Source organism: Aspergillus campestris (assembly GCF_002847485.1).
Source record: "Aspergillus campestris IBT 28561 chromosome Unknown P168scaffold_2, whole genome shotgun sequence".
Lineage (NCBI taxonomy): Eukaryota > Fungi > Ascomycota > Eurotiomycetes > Eurotiales > Aspergillaceae > Aspergillus > Aspergillus campestris.
Window position 1 is genome coordinate 2,225,535 of NW_020194337.1, and position 10,820 is coordinate 2,236,354.

The 10,820-nt window shown below is 49.7% G+C and overlaps 3 protein-coding genes across 3 annotated transcripts; 1 reads left to right on the forward strand and 2 right to left on the reverse strand.

The window, feature by feature from the left end:
- Positions 1-1,287: 1,287 nt before the first annotated feature.
- P168DRAFT_231493 (sterol desaturase family protein) lies at positions 1,288-2,337 on the forward strand (the record flags this gene model as incomplete). Its single annotated transcript, XM_024833284.1, has 1 exon — positions 1,288-2,337. One exon carries the CDS (start codon positions 1,288-1,290, stop codon positions 2,335-2,337), a length of 1,050 nt encoding a protein of 349 aa, XP_024696265.1.
- Positions 2,338-2,575: 238 nt separating this feature from the next.
- On the reverse strand, positions 2,576-4,973 carry P168DRAFT_338749 (UPF0187-domain-containing protein). Its single transcript, XM_024841769.1, has 7 exons — positions 4,589-4,973; positions 4,389-4,536; positions 4,254-4,338; positions 4,081-4,209; positions 3,683-4,032; positions 3,432-3,605; positions 2,576-3,378 (listed from the first exon to the last, which is right to left on the reverse strand). The coding sequence occupies exons 1-7, from the start codon at positions 4,862-4,864 to the stop codon at positions 3,020-3,022; spliced, it is 1,521 nt and encodes a 506-aa protein (XP_024696266.1). The 5' UTR covers positions 4,865-4,973; the 3' UTR covers positions 2,576-3,019.
- A 927-nt stretch (positions 4,974-5,900) lies between these two features.
- P168DRAFT_325044 (HET domain-containing protein) lies at positions 5,901-7,943 on the reverse strand. Its single transcript, XM_024840945.1, has one exon. It carries the CDS (start codon positions 7,818-7,820, stop codon positions 5,934-5,936), a length of 1,887 nt encoding a protein of 628 aa, XP_024696267.1. The 5' UTR covers positions 7,821-7,943; the 3' UTR covers positions 5,901-5,933.
- Positions 7,944-10,820: the final 2,877 nt, after the last annotated feature.

The following is a 10,820-nucleotide window of genomic DNA, read 5'->3' on the forward strand; positions in this document are numbered from 1 at the left end:
TTGCTTTTCTTATACATTTCCACAGCCCGGTATTGACCTGCTATAACAAGGACCGTCAGTATGCCGTTTTATTGCTCCCAGTATAATTTACCTGGCACTTGCTACATGTGGATTCTATGATGGATTTATGACGCACCACCGATATACAAGCTGATTCATCCGCTTTAGTGCTGTCTATCCATCACTGGCTTCCGGGTTGCTGATTTTGTTCGAAAATACACACCTTCACGACGCCATGGAGAAGTGCACTCAACAGACAGCAGCCTATGAAGCGTGGATTTCGTTTCGTGCCTATCGCAGAGAATACCCAATAAAGTAACCTTTGCACATCGTCCACTAACATCATGGGAAGTGGGGCTCACGAGAATGTGGGGCGAGCCAAGTGATTTAACATGGGCTCTTGCGGGTGATCATTGCGATTCAGCACGTCTTCGACTTGGGTCCTTGAACATGATTGTCTGATCTGTGACGGGATGGATGGGCTCAGGTCCGGAGGAATGTTAGATGTATTACAATCCATTGACATAGGGTGGCTTTCGACTGATTCAAGGTCCAACTGCATCCTTCTTCAATATAATGACGCCTTACGACGATAGAGAGAGGATACATGGCGACCGGTCTGCAGACAGCATACGCGGCTGTCTAATATTTTTAGCTTTATGTGAATGTTGACAAACATATAGACGTGGCCCGAAACGATGCATCCACCGGGATTATGAACATCTGGCACTAGACCAGGCCGCGAAACCGTCTATCGCACTCTGGCCATTGGATAATGATTTTCCGATATCTCGAATAGGCTCGACGGCACAGAGAATTGGAGGGAGTGGCTGCAGGTCCCCAGTCCAGTCAATGTACTCGCATCAAGATGGAAAGGATGTCTGTGTACTTCGTCATCCCCCTTAAAGATCTCTACATATGACGTCTCTGTATGCCGATTGATGCTCGGAACTACTTCCCCATCAAGCTTCCAAGTTGCAGAAACAACCCAGTGAAACCTTGATATGAAAGTGTTGGGGTAGGCAATCCCCATGTTATTCGTTATCGGTGCTTGGAAAGAACTAAAACCCCACAGATCCACACCTCGGTTCCAAATCGACGCAAGCGTCAAAACCCAAGTCTTCACGTGGGGTAGCCTGATATATGGCTCTTAAATGGCGGGGTACCGACCCTAAGGTGGCCTCTTGAATACTATATTCGAAGGAACATAATTTCGCACTATTATTTTATTTTCATATTCCACTACATCTCTGCTTTGCCCGACATTCCGAACTCCCTCCTCCAAGAATGGCCTCCGTCGCCCGCAATCCAAAGGATTCGATGAAATCTACCTGGCGGTCATGGGATCGAGCACAATGGACCCGTTGGCACTGGCTTATTGAGGTGTTGAACATCCATCATTTGGATCTGGATAAGGATTACCCTGTCTACCAAAAGACCGACAAGGTACCCGACGCACCGGAGCTGCAGTTTCATATTTGGGTCCTCGGCCATGCCTGTATCCCCCTCATCCTACACCAGCTCTACATATATTACTACGGACAAAACCTTGCGCCCTGGATTGCCTACATATTCTACAGCTTGGCGCTAGAAGCGATTGCTGTCCATGAAGTCCACGTCCTCCGCCATGTGGGACATCAGATTGGGTTTTTGGATGGCGATAAACATCCCAGAGATGGGGTGCCTGATGTTGGGGTTTGGACTACCGCACAGTCCCTGTTGTCAGTTATTATACTCCGTCCAATGTTCTCCGTTTTCCTAGCCTATGATGTCAACGAAGCCCCATCGTCAATTCCGTGGGTGTGGCTGTTCTTCGAAACGGGCGTATATGCGGCTGTCCTCGACTTTTGGTACTACGGCTTTCACCGTTCTATGCATGAATCGGAGTCACTGTGGAAATACCATCGCACACACCATCTTACCAAGCATCCCAACCCTCTTCTAACGGCATATGCCGATTCGGTCCAAGAATTCTTCGACATCGTTGGAATTCCTTTGATGGCATACGGCACAATGAAATTTATGGGATTCCCCATGGGCTTTTACGAGTGGTGGATATGCCAGCAATATGTTGTGTTTACGGAAGTGCTAGGTCATAGCGGTCTGCGTATGCAGGCAACAGCAGTGAACCCGTGGACCTGGCTGTTGAAGCTGTGTGGAATGGAGTTGATGCTCGAGGACCATGATCTTCACCATCGCAGAGGCTGGAAATCTAGCTATAACTATGGTAAACAGACCCGTATCTGGGATTGCCTTTTCGGAACGACTTTGCCTCGCGTGGAGACACGCCAAGACAACATCGACTATGTGAACACTGCGAAAATCCCATTAATCTGAGTGGAAATTTATGGGGTTGTGTACATAGTTTGTTTGCACTTTTCTTAGGACCAGCAACAATATCTCTCTTGTAGCATATATGCTGGGTATGTCAGATTCCAGCGTGTCTATACGGCATTTCTCGGCGCGTCGGCCCTTGTTGACTGGCATACAAAATGTTATAAGAGATTCAATAACAGGATAGTACCATGGAGGATTTGAATTATAATATTCTTTCTCTCCACAATCACTTTGGGTTCTTTTTTTTGCTTCTCTTTTTCTCTTTTTCTCTTTTCTCTTTTTTTCGTTCTTTATCCACTTATGCTTCTAATACACAAAACTGACTAGTGTCACGTTTTCCAATCTAAAATTGGGCAACAACGTGCTGGGGCCTCACCGGTAACAAAGGAAAAGGGGCAGATGATTAATGAGAGACGAGTGCACAGTGCCCAGTGACACAACCAAGGGAAAATACAAACAAAACAATGGCGACGCAAGAATGGTAAAACCAGAATAAAAAAGGGGGGATGGAAAGTGAACCTGAGAGAGAACAGGGAAGTGCAAATAAAAGGTAGGAAACTTTTTCAAACCAAGTGCAATGAACGATAACCAAAAGAAAAGGAGTAAAAACCGGAAGTGTCCGCGGAAAGCCTCCACGAAACACGTGGGTCCAGGATATGTGCGACCCCTTGTGAAACTCGGTTCACGGATACAACGATAGACGACTTCCCATGGCGCTGGGGCTGGGACTACCGAAGATGGTCGATGCGCTGGGGGTAAGAGGAGGCGCGGCCACCCTGGTCCGCAGCACGGATCGGATCTCCTTGGCACTCCGTTCCTTCCACTCGGGATATCCGGCAGTGCTTTGGGGAAACAGTACCATGTTTTCGTCGCGAGCGCCGAAACTACGAGCGCTTGGCGGAGGCGTGGCGGTGATAATCTCCAGCTCCTGGGAGATGCGTCGACAATAGGTGTCCAGGGGCAGGTCATTGACGTCGTCACCGAACGGGTTTTCGATTTCGCGACCAATGGCAGAAAGGCCTAGGATGATATATGCGGCCGCTGTAGGGCGAGATTAGAGCTTGTTGGGTACGCCATGGGGGAGGGGGCAATACCAATCGAGCCAGGGATTGTCACCCAGGAGAGGGTGTCGAAAAGCTGGAAGGGAAGCACCAAGACATAGATCCAAGTGATCTGGGCAATGGAGATGGCATAGGCCGCTGGCATGGGCGTGTCGAGCACTCGTTCCGCACCAGTGACGACTTCGTTGAGTGTGGTCAGGCAGTTGACTGCATCTGGTGAGCAAGGGGTCTCAAATCGATAGGTTGGGAGCAATCGAAATAAACAATGACGAAGCTGGACATACCGGCCTGCGTCTGGTGTACATTGTATTTGAGGGCATCAGTCTCAATCCACTGATTAATATAGGCAGACAGATGATTGAGGATCTCCAGGGGAAGGTGACCCAGGGGCTTCTTCGATCGCTTGACATGCTTCCGGGGATCGGATTCTGCGATAGACAATGACAAGGTTTCACCGGCAGATTTCCAGAAGGATTTCTTGGCCGGATCCAACCGTTGGCGGTCATGGGCATCTTTGGCGAAGGTGTCAAGATGGCCCACTAAACCTACCATATCATCGTATGCGACATCCGGTTCGAAGCGGAGTTTGTGTTTGAGGGCGACCGCAAAAGCCAGAATCAAGTTCATGGCCGATCTGATGGAGTCAGGGACAACGAAGCTAAATTGTTAACAGCAGACATACAGTTTATCCAAGACGTCTTCCTTGCCCTCTTCTCCTTCGCGCTCCGACGTGCACATCCAGATGGTGCGGGCCAGATTCCGAGAGGCTTGGTGAAGCATTGCCCAGTACCGACGTCCATCAGCCCATCTACTTTGTTAGCGAGCCAGTCCCTAGAGTGGCGGCATGAGGTGTACCTTTCATAGGCTCTGGTACTTTGGAATGACAATGCCAAACCAACAACCAGACCAGTTACGGTGAGCAAGATGTTGTCAATCCCGACTCCACCACGGTCAGCTACACTTCTATTGATGAGGGGTGGAGTGTCTCACGATCATATATGTATTTGGACACGACTGTTACCACCGTGGACCAAACCGCCACAAAGGTTAAGGGGATGATGAGCTTCGGCAGCACACTGCCGTGCATTCGAAGGAACACCGGCCATTTGGTGTGCTTGTCTAGGTCGCGAGGGCCATGCTGACACGGCCGTCAGCAGAGGAATGGTATGAGGATCAAGGCGCACACGTACAAAATACCGAACCAAGTCGGTGCTACCCTGTCGTTTCAGCGTGGGTTGGCCATCGTGAGAGTTGGCACGGCTGTCCAGTAGAGTTGGCCGAGGTGATGGACCGCGAGCAGGCGACAGGGGATCAGAGGTCGGGTGGGCTTCCAAGTCGTAATGGATTCTAGGGGCGGCTTCGGAACGTATGTGTGGCAGGGCGATCACTGGTGTTGATGGAGAGGGTGTTGTCATACAAGCAGCGGGTGCTGCAGGTGGACTAACAATGGGGAGCAAGGGCACCATTCAGGCGCTGGACAGAACGGCGCACTCTGGCGGGGGGGTGGGGGCGAGGATAGGCGAGCGAATATGAATGAGCGTGGGAGCCAAACGGCTTGCGAGATGCTGATCAAAGAGTGACTGTTGGACTGAGTCCAAGGACGATCAAGTATAGAGTTCTAGGTAGTAAATCAAGAAACGAATGACTGGTAGAGCTAAGGCTGGAGAACATTGGGCATGGAGAGGGGTGCTTGGAAATATATGACCGTTGGATGCACTACTCAAGAATGCTGGCATGAATCATGCCTCTCTTCAGCCCGGTTATTTTGTGGGTAGCAGTGGACCATGAACGGCACTGGAGGAAGCCTCCATGCAGGATGAGTGGTGGAGATGGAGATACAGGATATCCTCAACCAATAAGCCTGGCCACTTTTCACGCCGTCGCTGCAGGTCGTTTATTCCGGTGTCAGAGGATCTGCATTTAGCTGTCGGCTCCATCTTAGGAACATTCTGGAAATGCGCTCGTTGGTCCAACCCTCTCTGCTTTGTTTTGTTTACCAGTGTTGGCGCCTATGTGGGTTGATAAAAACGGATGTCCGTGGAGGACAAAAGACACAATCAGGGCCATAAAATTCATATCACTCAAATATCGGTGCCTCGGACATGGTCACCTCGGTGATACCAGAGGGCTCATCATTAGAATGGTGAGCATGAGCAGAGGAGTAAGTAGGCTGGACCAGGGCGATCGAACCCTTAATTTACCCCAAACGGGCTGGATTGGCTGGCGCGATCCTCGGTGGAGTCGAAAGGCCGATCTCTGTGGGATTCGCGACCGCCGTTGCAAGATGTGGAGCAGAAAGGCTACTGCCGGATGCAGATGCCCCTCACCCTCCCCGTTGTTGCCTATTCTACTTGAGCGACGACCATTGGCCTAGACCGCAGGGTACTCGAAGATAGGGGTTACAAGTAGAGGTCACTGGCGCGACAGAACGCGTGTGGGATGCGGACGCGCGCCTCAGGCAGCCACCTCAACAGCGTCGGATATAATACATTGAGATACTAACATATAGGAAGGTGTTTATAGCTGAGTCAATGGCTATTTTAGAACAAATTCCTCAAAAGGTCTCCTCTGGACTTGGTCAGATACAGGATTCGGAATCTGTTCCTCATACACCCCGTCCACCACGGCCTGCCCGACCAACTGGTACCGACTCGCTAGCTCGACCTTGCCACGCAACACCAGAGGCTCAAGGGCCCCCGAGGCCACTACCACCAAGTCTTCGTCCTGAACGCCAACACCGCTGATCCCAAACCCATCGGTGCCGTCGGAGGTAACCACTCGGAACACAGTCTTGCTGGAATTACAACGCAGTTCTTCCTCCAACATCGCCCAGCATTCGTCGACGGGCCCGCCACCACTCACAGCACCAGTCCGTTCCTGGACCATCTGTTGCAAGGTGTCCGCAATCTCATCCATCCCGAACTGGTAGCATATCCAGCGATGTGAGAGACATGCTCGCAGGAATCTCTCGGAGAGACCCGAAGGCATCCAGAAACTGTTCCCGAGCGCGTCGGGCGACTGGAAACATTCCCAGATCTGGGATGCGACCTCACGCTCGTCCGGGCTGAACTGGAAGAGAACCTTGCAGCGCCCCACGGGCCGGGCCCAGAGATGCAACGTAGCAAGATCGTCCGAAACCCGAGATCGATGGGGACCGATGGGCGTCGTCAGGGACTCATCGGGGCGGAGCAAACTATACTGAGATTGGCGTGGCATTCGGCACGCTTCACGAGTAAAATCAGGTACCCATGACGGGAGCGACTCGTCATGGATATTATTCGGTCGCACGGGGAAGAGGCGGAAGATCGCTGGGCCCATCTCCCGGTTGAATATCAACTCCGTCGTCTCCCGCAGCACCTGCTCTACGGGCTTCTTGTAATCAGCTGGATACGCCTGTTGAGCGGCTGGCGCCATCCCGTACAGAGCAAAGATCTTATCCCGTGGATCGCGGCAGGAATGGGACGCTGTTCGGGCCATAAGCTCCCCAAGAGGCTCACTTGGGATCTTACTGAAACGATTGCGTACCACGTAATTCCGCCCAGCGTGGTTGGTGAACATGCCGTACAGGGCGGAGTCGGGTTTGGGATTGAAGTCATTCGCCTGCTCGAACTGCGCCCGCGCTCGCTCATCATGCTCCTTGCGGGGCCGAGTCTTTCGTATGATAGCAACTTGGGCATCGTCCAGTTGGTTGCTTGCCTTATCAGTGATGACTGTGCTTTTGAAGACAAGGTTCCCACACATGCAGATCGGGTCGTGTCGCGGTAGGTGGTACTCCTGGTACGTCCACATGCGGGTCCAATATGGAAGATGAATTAGGTCTTTCTTCCCAAGACAGGCATCTAGCGTGGCTGAATTCTTGTTGTATTCCGTGTTGCGACTACACCAGGCTTTGATGTCGAGTTTCCACCAGAAAAGTGTTCTGCTGTTGACCTTTCTCTGGGTATACCTCTCCGTCCAGGTAATGCTCCGCTCGATCTGTGGGGTCAGGTCCCCCAGATATGCCACCACGCGATTGGCCTTTCGGTAGATCTGTCCCATGAGCGCGACCTGTACGTTCTTCTCATCGAGATCCCGCTGGTTTATGCAGATATAATCGACCCACATCGATCGAGGCTTTTCTCGCTGTCGGAGATGATGTAGTGCCGTGGCGAGGTTAGCGGTTACTGCGAAGGAATGCCCGTCCAGGATGATTTCATGGTTCCCCTTGGTCTCATCACTACCCCAGACATAGGAAAGTGCCTCAAAATGCTGCCGTTTTCTCAATGATACGGTCGCCAAGGAACATCGCACTTCCTGTCCCGCACTTTCAGGCATAATCGTTACAATCCGAACTTCCTGCTCTTCTTCGCGTAGCAATTTATAGGGGAAGCTTGTGGTGGTTATCCCACCAACCCCCCGGTTCGATTGTAGCTGACTGTCCATGTCAAGTACTTGAAAATACAGAGTGTCCTGGAATATAGCGAGCACGAAGACCGTTTCGTTGTCTTGATTTACATCAAAGGGATCGAGACAACTCCCAAGAACCTCAATTTAGACGCGCCGTCGTGCGCTGGTTGCAACCTGGATCAGCCAGCGCGGGGCTGAAGCCATCTATAAATAGGTTCCTATTTAGTGGCGTTATTGGCCAGAAGGGTGCCATGGCGCTGTTAGCTCCGTGACCTTCGAAATGTTTACAGGCGGAAGCCAGCGTATATTGAGTCATTGAATTCTCGTTTTAGACTAACCAAAAAAAGTACAGTCAAACAATCATCCCAGGCTGGCGAATCGAAAGCTTTAGAGCTTGGAGATTCTGGACAAGTCGCGAGCCTGTGTCTTTCACTGGTCAACGAAGGCTTCCCACGAATCCTGGGAGAAAATCGGCGTACTACAGTATGGCTGCGCTGCAGTCTGATTTAACAACTTCGGAGCTGCGGTAACACAGAATCTAGTGCCTCCGCCTCATCTGTAAAGATCCTTTCCTGACTAATCTTGACATGTTAGACATACCAGCTTGTGTCATGTGAATGGTGCCAGCGTCCCAGCAGCAAGATTGAGTTGGATCGCCACGAGGGTATAAGCTGCAAGATTGAAAGCAGCGACGAAGGGTGCAACTGCCAAAATTTATGGGATAGGTTAAGCACATCGTGAACTCTAATGTCTATTTCCTAATTCGCAGGAATAATTTCTCACGCTGTTTGTAAGCATACCGTATGCTTTGGCCACTATGTGAGCTCGCTGATAGCTGATGTTGATTCCCTCGTCGGTCTTCACCGAGGTTGTATGCCGCTTGAGCAAACCGCGATTGGGATATTGGGAAACTGGAGGAGGCACCTAGGAGGTGATGTTATTCAACATTACAGTAATAAGTCTAGAAAGCACATGTTATGTCACAAATGGTTCTTCGATCTATATTAATCTCCACCACAACATACCAATCTGATACCCTAAACTATCGAAAGTTTAATTACTCGTTTTATCAACTAGGGTTAACGTTTCTCTGCATTGATTTCAGCCCGCGCGTCTGGATAACACTTCGGTATATGATTACATGTTTGGAAAACAATTAGCTGTATGGATGCGGATTTACCGGCTCCTAGTACAATGACTCCGTCAAGATTAATTAGCTTTCCCTCCACTATTGGTTGGAGGGGAGAGCAACTCACTGGTATCAGTAAGTGAGCGAAGAACATGAGATAGCTTATGTGTGCACGTGGATGTCTATACTCGATTACGCGTATGTGCATGCTGTGCTGGCGGACATGACGGAAGGGGTAACATCCGGCATGTGGCTTTGAATTCACTGAGGTTGAAGGTGAGCCAATTTCCCGATGAGTTCGAGTTTCTAAGGCTTACGCCAGTTCCATTTATAGAAAGCCCTCAGGCCTACTCTTATTCGATTCTGAAACAAAGCATGTCCTGGAATACAGAATTTCTCGCATCTCAGACAGCAGTACTATGACACCTATACTTACGAAGAAATTCGACCATGTTTTGGCGGATCTGAAATATATCACCTCAGATGGCTTCCAGGACTCTATTTAGACTTTCGTCGGCTATATCACTTTGCTGCTTGGACTAGCAGGACCACTGCGCGTTCATGAACTGGATGGCACTCCTGAAGACGACTACGCTCCTATGACCACGACCGAGGCTGCTAATTTTGCTAGTTACTCAAGGGGATAGATTGCATTGCGCTTGTCTGGTGGTATTTATTTAATCTAGGTACAGTCATGTCTCGAAGTCTAGTGTTCCAATTTGATTTGCCTCAGGAGGCTGTCTAGTTTAGTCGCAGACTTCCTTGACTCTAAAGGTACTCTGGCCAGGTCTGCTGAAGCAACTAGCCGCCTTGACTTTTTACAGAATCTGACAAGCTATATCCCTGGTTCTGATGCGCATGTGCGTTTCAGTTATACGCGCGGTGATACGGCTGGACAGAATGTGGTTACAATTACTACGCAGCATGCTTGCGAATAGCTACGAAACTCCTTGTTTGCTTCAGCACTCAAGTTTAAGAATCTTATTACTGGAAGAAATATGGCCTTTGAATAAAAGGCTAACCCGGGGTACTGTCGTGGCACCCACGGAAGTCAAGGTCATCCCATGGGCAGTATTATCCAATTCCGCCTGTCAAAAAGTCCTTGACCACATGGCTGAGCCACTCTACAGGACCCGCCGTCTCTTGCAAGGAGGCATTCATAACTGCTCATTTGGCCGTAATGTGAACACTACCAATTCTGTTACAGCAATTTTTATAGCAACCGGACACGATGTCGCTAGTTTTGCTAATGAGCTTGGGCTCATTTTATCTGTGATTACGACTATACTACAATATCATTAAAGATTAGCCTCCACATGCCTTCGCTTCCAGTCAGTACGGTTGGCGGCGGAACAAGTTATACCACCCAGCAGGAAGCATTGTGTATCATGAGCTATAAGGGTTCCCACACCACATCCCGATTAGCAGGTCTCATCGCTGCAGGTCTCATCGCTGCACTTGCCATTGCACTAGTACGATAGCCGCAGGTGCCAGTGATACCTTTCCTGATATTTATCAAGAACTTGCTCGGAAGAACAAGACTTGGACAGAACCCCATGTTGAAGAATTGATACACATGGATAGGTACCAGTATTTTTGCACTACCTCTACGAGGAGGAGGTGAAACTGTCGGAATTTCCCAAGCTGCCGTGTATTTACCATGTATTACAGACACGCACATGTCCATATGTCGGAAATCAGACAGTACATAAAGTGATACACAAGTGCTCAAAAGTGTCCAGATATCTTTTGTAGCCGAGTGGTACTTTTTCTCATAGTTATAAGCCTGGTTTATACTATAGTAGCATGTTAGATCTCTTCCTGTACCCTGAGATCGCAGGTTTAAAACCTGTTATAAACAGTCTTTTCTTATAAAGCTAAGATATAGAGAACTTAGTATGTCATAA